The sequence below is a fragment of the Lotus japonicus genome, chromosome 1 (assembly GCF_012489685.1).
Source record: "Lotus japonicus ecotype B-129 chromosome 1, LjGifu_v1.2".
NCBI classification, from domain to species: Eukaryota; Viridiplantae; Streptophyta; class Magnoliopsida; order Fabales; family Fabaceae; genus Lotus; species Lotus japonicus.
The window spans coordinates 100991956-101006435 of record NC_080041.1 but is presented as its reverse complement, the minus strand read 5'-3'; the positions used below and the strand labels follow the sequence as shown (position 1 = coordinate 101006435).

Below are 14480 nucleotides of genomic sequence, written 5' to 3'. Positions count from 1 at the left end.
CACTTTATAATCATTGTCTGTGGGTTTTTTCTTAAAAAAGAAAACCAAACACTAAAAACAGGGAAAAACGTATGGATATTATTGAATAACTTAGAATTAATGTAATTAACAGATAAAGGAAAAATAATGGAGCAATCAAGGAATAATGTAATTAATGGAGCAATCAAGGAATAAAGGAAAAATAAAAAAGTCAAACCAATGGTATCAAATTAATGTAATTAATTAATGGATTCCATTTGAAAATAGGCTGGTATTGAAACAATTTATTAATTAATTAATTGATCTATTTAATTATATATTTATTGAGTCATTAAATTCAACCAATGAAAATTAAACATGTGGACCAATCAAACAATGTCATTTGGAAATTCAATAGCAACAACCAATAGAATGCAAACATGTGGAAATTATGTAGCAATGTGACCCACTTTGGTGGATGGGCTTTATATATTATTAAGATTAGACACTAAGGGCTCGTTTGGTATGTCGTATTAGACATGATAGTATTAGCTTATACAACACATCATGGACTTATCGACTATTTGGTACTCACATTGTATTGTATTAACTTATACATCAATACTCTCTTATACATTAAAAAAATGGATTATTTAATCCACCCTCTACATGATGGATAAGACATGATAAGAGTGTGATGTATAAACTACTTGAATATATTTAATCAGCCGCCACCACCACTACCACCATCGTTGATACCGTCATCGTTATCACCACTACAACCACCACCATCGCCGCCGCCACTTCCACCACCCTACACCATCACAGCCACCCCGCCACAGTTGTTTCCATCACCACCACCGTCGTCGTAGCCGCCACCACCACCATCGTCATCGCCACCGCCACCACGCTCCACCACTGCCACCATCGTTGATACCGTCATTATTATCGCCACTACAACTACCACCATAGCTGCCACCACCACCACCACGACGCTCCACCACTACCAACATCGTTGATACTGTCATCGTTATCGCCACTACCACCACTGGTGTCTCCACTACCACCCTCCACCACCACCGCTGCCAGCCCCTCTACCACTGCCACCTCCACCCTCCGCCACCGCCGCCACCATCATCACCTTCCAATACCACCACTATCACCACGACCATTGTCGCCACTAAACTATATAGTGGATGAACAAATGTTGTATAGTACTAAAATTTTATCAGACCTTATCCTATCAGACCTAATACAATCAGACCTTATACTATCAGGTCTTATACTATACATCATGCAAAACGGCCCTAAAAATAATTATACATCCTTAATTATGGGGTTGTCTTCTTTTGGTTGGTGGAATGATACACTAATCGTAACTTGAAAATATAAGTTTTTTAGGCTTCTTTTTTTTGAAATGAAGATTTTTAGTCATGCAACATAAAGTTTGTAACTACGAAAAACGATAGTAACATTGTGAATAATAAATTAGCTACCAGAAAGCTGCGAATTTATTACACTCGCATCTAATAGTTGCAGCTATTTAGGAATAGTGTAGGTGGTGTTTGTAATGACTCTTGTAGGCACTAGGCAGTATATTTAACACACACCTCATTTTCTTTTTATATTTTTTTTTCTATGTATATCACATTTTTTACTTTTCTCATTTTATAACTGTTGGATATCTATACTATTTCTATATCTACAAATTATTTTTCTTTATATGCTGGCTTAAATGAGAGTTTGCGTAATTTCTCAGTTTGCCGTCCCACTTTGAGCATTTGGAACTAAAAATCAATGAATGCAATCTGAACAAAACAAACCTTTACAATATGTTTAACGTCAGACGCAGCATATATATATGCCGGTTAACTACTACGATATAGTGCTATTAGTAGTGCAGCTGTCGACCATTCAATCATCTTGGTTTCCTGAGATTTCAAACGAAGAATTTGCAAAATCAACCACCGACTTCGTGACTCAATATTTATTTTTTTAAGGGATAAATATGTTTTTATCTCTTAAAATATCAAATTGTTAATTTTGTTCCCAAATGATACTCACGTGATAAAAAACTAAGGAATATATGAATTGGGTGTATGAAAATGTCTAAGATCAATTCCTAAATGGTAGAATTTATCATTTCGATGTAAAAAAATATATTTAAATTTCCTTTAATTTTTAATTGATTTTGATACTTAAAATAGTGAATTATTAATTTGGTCCCTCAATTTTTTTTGGCATTTTGTGGCCGTTTCAACCACCACAATCAGATTTTGTGGCGGTTTTTATGCTTTAGTGATAGTTTTTAAACCGCCACAAAATAGGCTATTGTCGGTCTGAACCATTATAAAATGCTACAAAAATGGATGGATGGACTAAAATCAATAATTCACTACTTTAGAGTGATCAAAATCAACAAACAATTAAAAATTGAGCAAGTTCAAAAATTTACTATTTAACGGGGATAAAAAACACATTTAACTTTTTATTCTTAGTATCTTTCACATAAAATAATTTTATTTGAATAAATAGTCTAAGTTTTGGCGGAGCTAAATTCTCTCAGGATGGATTTTTTCCCGTATGCAAATTTTGAACTCAAAATCTTAATTAGACAAATCAAAGATAAAACATTTGAATCAAATCATTCATGAGACACTTTGTCACTAATATTTGATATTCAAGAAGTTAATTAGCGTCCTCTCATCAACCCTGGTCATGTTTCAATATGGTTGTCCAAAAAAAACTTTAGACCGAAACTTGTTTCACCCGACAAAATTGTCACCCGAGAAATCAAATCCGAAAACCCGTAGCTACTAATCGGTCAGTGGCGGGTCTTGATGTTTTGATGTTTTCCACCCGACAAAACCGACTAATTTGACCCGAGTCAGACTGAAACTGACCGATTGACATCACTTCCCTCAACCCATCTAAATGGTTCACAACTTCACATTACCCCCATTACTAACTTAACTTTGTTGCCTGACTTGTGTCCTGCCTCAAACTTTTCTCTTCTCTTTAACAATCATAAATCTGAATGAGTTCTTGAAGGCTAATGATGTTTTGTCTAATAGTTCCTTCATTCATATATGAGTAAGATCTATCCAAGTAGAGTGTCATTCTATGTCACAGTCAAGGCGGAGCAAACTTCGTAGTGCATCTTCTTTTCTTGTGAATTTTTTTCTGGATTAACAACCTGTATGAACCTATCCGATAAAGTTGTGACCCGTACAAACTGAACCCGAACAACCCGTAGCCACTAATCAGTCGGTGGCGAATCTAGTGTTTTGATATTTTTCACCTAATAAAACCGACTATTTTAACCGGAGTCCGACCGGTGAACAACCCTATGTTTGAGGACTGTCCACAACATTAAATAATTTAGACATTAATGTTTCCTTTATCTACCTATTTTCTTTTTGGGTTTGCTAAACTGCTCAAGGTTTATCTTGGATAGAATCATCCAAGTTTGATTATGTGGCTTAATAATATTTTGATATGGGTTTTTGAAAATTCTAACTCATGACATATGTTAAAATATTATTGGACCACATAAATCTATGGTATAATTTTATCTAATATTTACTTTGAGTAATTTACACAACTAATATTTTCTAAGTTTCAATTGTTTGGGTTGGACCCTGACCCTCTTGTGGAGCTGTTACCGTTGTAGGAACCTTTTTGCGGAGGCTCTGAAGGGACACGTGGAGCTCACAAAACCATCGACCAAGTGCATATATGTGTGCAGCTCGTGACATGTGGCAACATTCGTGGCTCCTAGGTACGGAGAATCCTTGCTACACAACCGGAGTTCCTTCCCAACCTCATCATACATCCATTGTGCCTCCTCGATGACCCTCTTCTGAATCCAACTCGGAAGACCCACCACGTGAAACCCTTCGCAACTTGCCACGTCTTCGTCGAGCACAAACCCTGGCACCTTTGTGATAAGATCATCAGAGTTCACTATGCGTAGAACCTTCGTCCCTTGTTTCTCAAGGTGCAGCCGGAAGTCCCGGTTTCCTACACGAGGCCCGCCGAAAGAGATCACTGTCACCGGAAGTCTAGAAAAGACTGACTTAACATTGTACGCTGTTAAGGTGGCCAGAGCCGCCCCCAGACTATGGCCGGTGACAGTGAGACTCAAGGGTTCTCCTTCGTATGTTTGGAGGACCTTTGTAATCTCTTGCCTCACCATATCTTGCAAACTCATGAAGCATGAGTTCGCTGATCTGTAGAGACTCAAGAATCCACTTTCCACCATTGCCCCACTTTTGTTGCATGGAGTTTTGAGGTTGGTGAGTGTTGCACGAAAATTCTCAAGCCATTCCAAACATGTGGTGGTTCCTCTATATGCAACAACCACATCACGCCGACCAAGCCTTTTGATCTCTTCTTTGTTGTCACATACTGCTACATATCCAACGTAGCTTGATTGAGTTCCAACCCAACTCGGTGCTTTGTCCACCCAACTAGGTAATTGAATCCCTGAGGTTGCACGTAGGTGTTTGGTTACTTTGTACCCGGTGTTAAGTAAACCACAACTTTCGAAAAGTGTGCTTTTGTTGAACTTGCAGTTGGCGTAGTTAGATGAAGAAGGGTTGAATTCAAAGGATTTGTATGCAGCTTCAACGAAATGACCATATCTTAGGATTTGAGCACGTAGGTTGTGGTCTAATGGATCAAGCAAGCCATCCCAATTGTTCATGCCTTGGTACTCCGTCCACCTCTTTCCAAGTTTCTCTGCCTTTTGGCCAAGAGAGGAAGAAGAAGATGAAACTGAAGATGAAGATGATAATGATGATGAGTGAAAATATGAAAAATCATTGTGATGTTCAAAATGATTAATAATTTTATCTAATTGTAATGTAGATTGTGGAGTGTAATGAGATACTTGTAAGTTCTTGATTTGCTTAGGTGGTAGGGTCATGGTTATGCAATGCGGTTTGAGAGTGTAGGTTTTTGTTGAAGGGAGTGTTGGAGGTCGTGGGGATGGTGTTTTCATGGTAAGCCTCATTGTTGAATGATATTGAATGGGGAAACAAAGAGAATGAAAAGAAAAAGAATCTCCTAACTCTATGGAACTCAATGGAGTGTATTTTATAGGCATCAAAAAGTTGTTTAATGTGGAATGTGGAGGGAGAAAAAGTGGAGCTTCAGTTTGACAGAAAGGATGACAAGGACATCAAAATTTTCCACTGAAAAGTCAGTAAAAAAAAGGATTGAAAAGAACGCGGCAGGTTTTTTTTTTATAGGCCAATATTAGTTGTTAATTGTTATTAAATTAGTTCCTTCATCAAGATTCGAACCCTGACCCTTCACCTTCTTTCATTCCCTTATTAAGGACCGATATTGATACTTAAAGATGCAAACAAGATATACATCTAATAGACATCTCATTTTTCTCTATTTATTTTCATTTCTTACATATATTACGTTAATTACTTTTTTCTATTCTCATATTTTCTCACTTTGGTATATATTAGATGTTTACACTATACAAATGTAAAATTATTTTGCTTCAAAAAAAAATTTATTTCGGGAAAACTATGACTTTCACTTCCATCATATTTAAATTTCATTTATATAATTTCTTTTTACCTTTATCTATTTTCAAAGATAATCACGTATTATTAATAATATATCTCGCTTATCTCTATTTTTTTCTAACTCTCTAGGAGATTGAAGTTGAATTTTAGGAGTGGATGAATCATATTCTATTCAACAATCCCAATTTTATAAACTTACATATATTTATACACTAAAGTAGGTGGTATGTAAATGCAACGACAGCTATAGCTTCTGAAGTTTCAATTAATTACATTTCAAAAAAAAAAAGTTTCAATTAAAATTGGAATAGAATTTTGACTTAGAACTAAATTTTCTAACCATGCCTTATTTTTATCTAAAGTTTTGTTACTCCCCATCGGATGAAAAAGGTGTTATGTGGACTATATATAGATGTGAAATGAATGTATTGAAGATGTGTAACCACCCTTTCTAGATCAAATTAATCATAGAATCATAAGCTTGCGAGAAATAGGGGTGGAAATTGGTGAGATTGTTCTTTGAAGCCTATGTAGGTCTAATCTACATCAGGCTCAGTCTCGAGCATACCAAATAAATAAATGTACATATAATGTTAAGGCTTTTTAAAAATAATAATATTTAGTTAAAAATTAAAGGTCAGACTTGAACCACTAAAAAAGTCACGTAAGCCTTGCAGGCAGCAACCCATTTAAAATAATATAAATTTATTTATTATTATTATTATATTTTAAAATTATATTCTTAATTATCAACTAATTATTTATAAGTTTAAATATGTTAGACTATATAATGTTTTAACCATATAAATCTCTTTAAAAATAGACTTATAACTTACTTTATATGAAATAGAAATTTTTTAAAAACTTTCACACCATTGGAATTCGAACATGGCCCTCCATATATACATACCTGTTAACCTATAATTATGTTGTCCTATTTATAGATAGATTTTCTTATAAAAAAATTATAGATAAATTTATTTTAATATATTTTAGCTCATTAGCCTACCTATAAATTTATTGATATATTAACATATGTCTTTGAATAGACAATAAGGCCGTGCTAAACTTTCAAAAAAAATCAAACTCATGAGTACTAAAAAAATCATATGACAGGTAATTAGTAAGACTTATGCCTTTAATTTTTTAAGTAGGTCAGACCTATTTAATTTAAGCAAAATCTAGCCTAGCCCAACCTATGATTTGAACCCTCTCATGTAATAATATCAAATGAAATATTGTATTTATATCTCACATCATAATATTTATTTAAAGTTAATTGTCTCACATATTTAATACATACAAAAAGAGAAATACTCACTCAGTTCTTAATTAATACCTATGTTCCTTATTTTTAACTGCAAAGTTAGAGAAAAATAATTTATTTCTATTTATCTGCCAACTTATAATTTCAAAAGAGTATTAATTGATATTTTTACAAATAATGCATTTGTGAGAATAATAAAAGATGATATATAACATACATTTTAAAGGGTAAAATAGAAAAGTAAATAATACTCTTTTGAAAGTTAACCAAATTAATTACATTTCTTTTTTTTAAAAAAATTAATTACACTTAATATGTGTTTTCTTTTTTTTCTGAATAGTTAATAAGTAACTGCAATATTAGTATATTCAGTTAAGAGTACAATTGACAAAAAAAAATTTGAAAACAAAAAGGATATGTATTATTGATTGGAATCAAAACATGAGGACAACCCCTCAGTAAAGGTCATACAAATTAACACCTAAACAACCCACACTAAAGGCCAAAATAACTGATAAATGTGGAGAGAAAAAATTAAAATACTAACATATATAGAAAGAGTAATAAACACAAAACTCTTAAGTTCTAGTCTTGATCCTCCGACCTATTTCCAAATCTAGCAAGAAAGCAGGTCAAAAATTTCAGCAACTTTATGATTTCAACTATGGACTATGGAGTGTCAATGTCAATAAACTATGTAAGCGCACTAGCAGAAGAGCTTTAAGAAATTTAGTGAGAATCACACCATAAAGATACACGCGCTAGGAATTAACGAAGTCATGAGTCAATTGAAGTTGAAGTCGGTGACTTTTGTAGCATATTTTTTTTCCTTCTCATTTTTCTACTAGCATGAACATACACAGAAGCTTTATGAGTTTTGTCCATCAAAAAATAATAGTTGTATAATCGGGACTCGGTACCTCCATATATTACTACTTCATTCGTTCCTATTTAACTGTTCACTTTGAGTGGAGCACACATATTAAAAGTGTGATTAATTTTGTTGATTTTTAGAAAAAAAGAAGATTATTTTTCTATTTTACCCTTTAAGTAGGTATGTGTTATCTCTCCTTATTTATTGTACTAATAAGGGCATTTATTGTAAAAACATCATTTATTTGATATTTTTCTAATAGTTGATTAATATATAATATAAAATTATTCATTAAAAATTACTTATAGAATATTCAAACGCGGTATATAAAATTATTCGTTATTCTATTGTGGATTAAAAACTTAAAATCCACAAGTTTACTGAATGATGATCGAGAGAATATTGATTAAAGGTTCAAAGGTTCAATTGGAATCGAAGGAGTTAAACTGGTAGTAATTAAATATAATTATTATTAATATTTATTATAATATGTAATATTTACACAAGATATATATTAAGAAATTTATGCTAATTAAATTGTAAATCAATTATAATTTTTTATCTCATATAATTTATATGATAAAAATAAATAATAAATGGTTCAGTATATTTTAAAATTAGTAAAAAAACAAATAAAAGTAATCGTGACCGGTTTAACCTGACTTTTAGAATAGATTCAAAACTAGTTTTGACAAGGTTCAACCAGTTCTTAGCTAGTCCAATCGGGTTTCGAAATAAGCCTATTTTTCCGCATGACCATGTTGGCCACCCCACTAATTCTCAATTGAACCGACCAATTAATCCGATTTAGTTTTCTAAACACTGGCTCACAATGACTTTATCTTCAATAATATATCAAACTTTCGAGTAACAATGCATTGTTTTTAGGGCCAAGCGCATGGAGTCTGAGGTTACCAACAACTCAATAGTCTTGTAGGTAGAGCTGTCAATATGAGTTCCAACCCACGGACCAGCTCGACGGATTGGCTAAATGAGCCGGATTGGGTTGGTTAAATTCCAGCTCGAAAAAAACTTGGGTTAGTGCAACCCGGCTCGTTTAACCCGTGGGTTAGACAACGAGTCAACCCGCGGGTCAAGCGAGCCAACCTGTCGGGTTAGAGTTATTTTTTATTAAAAAATTTATTTTATTTCTCTTTAATTCCATGTTAGTTTTATGGATTAATTTTAGATAGAAAAATTGAAATTTTCGTTTCTTTTAATTTGAGTCAATTTTTTATGTTTTATTTATTGTTATTATATTATTTATCTCATTTTAAATGTGACAGTAAAATAATTGTGTTCTTAAATCCTGTAAACTAAATTCTTTTTCTATATTTTAAATGTGAGATAAAAATAATTACGTTGATAAACCTCTTTTTTATGAGTTGATACCAATTTCTATAAGTATTTTTTTGAAATTATTTTTTTATAACCTTTTAAACATTTTCTAATCCTATTTCTTAATTTTTTATATTTATTTCACTCAACCAGCGAGCCAGCCCGCCAACCCGCGAGCTCGTAGCGAGCCGGGTTGGGTTTATATTTTCCTGGCTCGTTAAGACCTCGGGTTGACACAACTCAACCCGTTTTCAACCCGACTCATACGGGTTGACCCATATGGATCGGGCTGGCCCGTATTGACAGCTCTACTTGTAGGTTTGTTATTACGCTTTTGAGTTACCTTACATACAACTTTTGGTCGGCTAGGAATTTCCGTCGTCTGGCTTGATCAAGTGCAACGCTAATTAGTCGTTAGAGAGGTCCATTTTCCTCTTAAGCAGCTTACCCTTTTCCAAAGTATAACCTTGTATCTTATTCTTGTTTTGGAAAATTAGAAGTTAGAACAAAAGGACTGAAATGCTTTCATTTTGTTACCATTTAGAAAAGGGACTCTGCTTAGACCATATACAATGGATGTTGAGGATTGATGTTGAGGCTTGTTGAATCTTGTTGAGAGCATCCAATGGTTATTGAAGTCAGTTGAGAGGAGAGAGGAATGGCTGAAATGTTGAAGGAATTCAACAAAGTTGAGAGGAGAGAGGGACGCCACGTGGCGCCCTCTGAATGGCCCTCGCAGGCGCGTGCACTGCACGCGGAAACAAGGCGCGTGACGCGCCTTGTCTCAGGAGAGAGAAACGACTTTTTCTCCTCCCCTGCCACGTGGCTTCCTCTGGTTGGTTGCTCCGGATTTCGTTTTTCCTTATCTTTTGAACTCAATTATTTCATCAAAAAAAAATTTTTCTGAAAAAAAAATTTGTACCAAAATTCATGATTTTTTTTTCTCTATAAATAGAGACTTGGTTCGTTTGATTTGGACACAGAAAAAAAAACCAAGTTTTTTCACTCTCTTATTATCTCTCTTACCATCTTATTTATCTATCTATTAGCATTTGTATTGAAATGGATCCCAACAATCACCATTTCAACACCCTGAATTCTTCAAACAACCCATTTTACAACCAAAATCACAACAACTATGAAGATCCAAATCAAATTTCTTACCAACGTCCTCAAAATCCAAACTATTATCAAGTCCCACATCAAATCTCCAACCAACGTCCTCAAAATCCAAACTATTATCCAGATCCAAATCAATATTCGTACCAACCTCCTCAAAACATACAAAACTTTAACCAATCATCAATTGTTCCAAACTCTCATCTATCTTATGGATCTGTGAGATATTCATCTCAAACACCCCAGTCTAGTGGTTATATGCCAGTGGTTCCTGAAAATTTTCCGAGTGTTGATGTGCCGGAATTTCCGGAATTTTCAACACAAGTCAATCTTGGTGGCGGGTCAGCTGATAATGAAGTTAATGAAGTCACTCCTAAGAGCAAAAAAGCCCTTTCACCCGCATGGAACACTGCACAAAATCTAGTGCTAATTAGTGGGTGGATTAATTGTGGAACAAGCAGTGTTGTCGGAAGAAACCAGAAAGGAGAAACATTTTGGAGAGATATTGCTGAGTATTGTAATGAGTATTGTAATGAGTATTGTAATGAGCATTGCTCATTCGATCCTCCGCGCGATTGGGTTGCCTGCCGAAACCGTTGGAATTATATGAACGCAAGATTGGGTAAATGGATTGGCGCTTATGATAGCGCTAAGCGTGAGCAACGAAGCGGTTGGTCGGAGGATGATGTTATCGCAAAAGCGCAGGAATTATTCGCAAGTGGGAAGATTGGTCAATTTACTTTGATGGAAGAATGGCGCGCTCTCCGTGATCAACCACGTTTTTTGTAGTCAGGTAGGAGGAAATAGTGGCTCGAGAAGTAGTGGATCTAAGAGATCACACGACAGTGATGCAAGTGGCTCAAACTCTATAGGATCAATTCCTCGTCCAATGGGTAGGGAGGCAGCTAAAAAAAAGAGTAAAAAGAAAATTAGAGAAGATGTCAACGAGGTGGTGGACAAAGAGTGGGATTCTTATATCCAATTCAAGGAGAAAGAACTTGAACGATTGGACAAGATAGCATCGGTGCAAGCAGAGACTAACGAATTGATGAAAGAGAAGACTAATGCGATGAAAGAGAAGACTAATGCTAAGAAAGTTAGTATGTATCTAAAGCTAACTTCGGAAGAGCATCTCAGTGACCGTAAGAAAGAGTTGTTAGAGCAGTTGTCTAAAGAGCTATTTGGAAATTAATTTCAAGCAAGTCTTTGTCTGTATTTGGTCAAACTTGTTAGTGGTGTGAAGTCTGTAGTGTTTGCTTTAATGTTTGCTTTAATGTTCGCTTTAATAATTTTCAAGTGGTGACAGCTATGTAATGTTTGCTTTAATGTATGAGTAACTGTGTTTGAATATGTACCACTCAATTCGAATCTTGTCCTTTTCCGACAATTAGCTCTGGTTGATAACTTATTTCAGATCCACCAGTGGTGTCAAGTCTGTAGTGTTTGCTTTAATAATTTGCCCGTGGTGTCAAGTCAGTAGTGTTTGGCTTTAATAATTCTCGGGTAACTGTGTTTGAATATGTACCACTCAATTCGAATCTTGTCCTTTTCCGATAATTAACTCTGGTTGATAACTTATTTCAGATCCACTAGTGGTGTCAAGTCTGTAGTGTTTGCTTTAATAATTTGCCCGTGGTGTCAAGTCAGTAGTGTTTGGCTTTAATAATTCTCGGGTAACTGTGTTTGAATATGTACCACTCAATTCGAATCTTGTCCTTTTCCGATAATTAACTCTGGTTGATAACTTATTTCAGATGCGGCACTCAACCACCATTCAATGTACCTACTTATATGGACTCATAGATCCATTGATGTACCAATATCCCAAATCTCTTCCAATCTACTTCAAATTTCACAAAAAATGTATCCATCTGATTGTCCTTTTGATCTTGCAGCATACATTCAAAATAGTCAAATTGAAGAAGCTTATGTACTCAACCGATTTAGAGAGCGTCGAAGAAAAATTCGAGAAGATACTGCACCTCGTAGTAGAAAATATCTCGGTAGAGATCATACAGCGGCAAACCAGAGGCTAATTGGCGACTACTTTGCCAATGAGCCTACATATGACGATGCAATGTTTCGTCGTCGGTACCGGATGCAAAAACATATTTTCCTTCGAATCGTTGATGACCTTTCAAGTAGTGATAACTACTTCACCCAACGCGTTGATGCAGCCAATAAACAAGGTATATCACCCTTAGCAAAATGTACCACAGCAATGCGAATGTTAGCATATGGTGTGGCAGCAGATGCGGTCGATGAGTACATCAAAATTGGAGGTACTACAACATTGGAGTGTTTACGTAGATTCTGTAAAGGAATCATACGATTGTATGAGCAACAGTACCTGAGAGCACCAACCCAAGAAGACCTGCAAAGAATACTACATGCTAATGACATGCGGGGGTTCCCAGGCATGATCGGGAGTATTGACTGCATGCATTGGGAGTGGAAAAATTGTCCTAAAGCATGGGAAGGTCAATTTACTAGAGGGGATAAGGGAACCACAACAGTTATTCTTGAAGCAGTTGCAACTTATGACCTATGGATCTGGCATGCCTTTTTTGGATGTCCTGGAACGTTGAACAACATAAACGTTCTAGATCGGTCACCAGTGTTTGATGACGTGGAACAGGGAAAGGCTCCAGCTGTGAATTTCTTTGTGAATGGTCGTCCCTATAATATGGCATACTATCTAGCCGATGGTATCTATCCTTCTTATCCAACTTTCGTCAAAACGATTAGACTTCCTCAAAGTGAACCCGATAAGTTATTTGCAAAAGTTCAGGAGGGATGTCGGAAGGACATTGAACGTGCATTTGGAGTTCTTCAAGCTCGTTTTAAAATCATCCGTGAACCAGCTCGCTTGTGGGACATAGATGACTTGAGTATCATTATGAGGTCATGCATCATATTACATAATATGATTGTCGAGGATGAACGAGATTCATATGCTCAACGTTGGACCGATTTTGAGCAATCTGGGGAAGGTGGATCTAGTACACAGCAACCATACTCGACTGAGGTTTTACCCGCTTTTGCAAATCATGTGCGTGCTAGATCCGAGTTGCGTGATTCAAATGTTCATCATGAACTGCAAGCAGATCTAGTGAAGCACATCTGGGCAAAGTTTGGAATGTCTCGGGATTGAAGATGATTTGTATCGTACTAATTACGTTATTTGTGTGTTGTGTGCGTAGTTTTTCCTTGTCTTGCATTTTAAGATATGGTGTGCTTAGTTTGTTGTCTTGCATTTTATTTTAAGAAAATAAAATAAATTCTTGTATGCTTAGTTTGTTGTCTTGCATTTTAAGTTAAGAAAAAAAAAATTATAGTCTATATTTTTAAAAAAAATTGTTAAGTGTTTATTGTTTTAATTTAATTTAAATCGATAATTGTAATTTTATGTAATTATAAAAACAAAAATATAAAATTAAATAAAAATGTGAAATAAAAAAGTGGTGGGGTAGGGTGAGTGGTGGGGTAGGGTGTTGAGAGTTAAGTAAAACCATTGGAGTGAGTAATTGTTGAGAGTTTGTTGAATTGGAGAGAGAAGATGATGTGGAGTGTTGGGAAGAGAAAAAGTGGGGTAGAAAAGGGTTAAACAAAACATTTTTTGTTTAACCATTGTATATGGTCTTAGTGTTTGGTTGGATATATATATATATATATATATATATATATATATATATATATATATAATAGCTAAGTGTAAAAAGTAATTTCATCTCAATGTATAAAAGAATTTATCATTTTTTTGTTTTGAAATGAAATAAGTGTTGATAATTGATGGCGCGCGATATCAAAAAAAAAAAAATCAATTTTTGCTATTGTAGTTCCGTGAAGGCTATGGTATCACCCATGAAAATGGGGACACCGGTGTCCCCCAAAATTTTGACGTGAGATTACAAATTTATCCCTTAAGTATTGTGGCGGTTTTCAACCTCCAGTAGCTGGCTGCAAAAATATTTGTCTACTTCCTTTTTCTTTCCTTCTCCTTTCGTTTGGGTTCATCTTTCTTCTGAATCAAAACATAAAACTCAACAATATCATTTAACATAACTAAATAGGAGAGTGATTGAAACCAAAGCCACCTATGGAAAAATTAAAATCGACAAAAATAAAACCCAGAACTAGAACCCATACAACATTGAAAATGAGGTTTAGGCCTGCAAATTCTAAGGAAGTGATCATCACACAACTTGCTGAAGTTTTCAATATCATAGAGAAGAAACCATATAATATACCAGAATAGGTGCCCCATAGCAACATGATTTTAATTAACCTCAAGTATCAAGATTCATAATGGTGCGATTTAAAAGTAAAATCAACGATTTTGACAAATGTTGAGATAAACAATTACTTGAATGAT

At 34.8% G+C, this 14480-nt stretch overlaps 2 protein-coding genes across 2 annotated transcripts; one reads left to right on the top strand and one right to left on the bottom strand.

The window, feature by feature from the left end:
- Window positions 1-3619: 3619 nt before the first annotated feature.
- On the bottom strand, window positions 3620-4975 carry LOC130715045 (phospholipase A(1) DAD1, chloroplastic-like). Its single transcript, XM_057565040.1, has 2 exons — window positions 4897-4975; window positions 3620-4737 (listed from the first exon to the last, which is right to left on the bottom strand). Exons 1-2 carry the CDS (start codon window positions 4973-4975, stop codon window positions 3620-3622), a joined length of 1197 nt encoding a protein of 398 aa, XP_057421023.1.
- A 3571-nt stretch (window positions 4976-8546) lies between these two features.
- LOC130715035 (uncharacterized) lies at window positions 8547-13259 on the top strand. The gene is made up of 4 exons (XM_057565030.1): window positions 8547-8581; window positions 10330-10882; window positions 11339-11351; window positions 12001-13259. The coding sequence occupies exons 1-4, from the start codon at window positions 8547-8549 to the stop codon at window positions 13257-13259; spliced, it is 1860 nt and encodes a 619-aa protein (XP_057421013.1).
- The last annotated feature ends 1221 nt before the right edge of the window (window positions 13260-14480 follow it).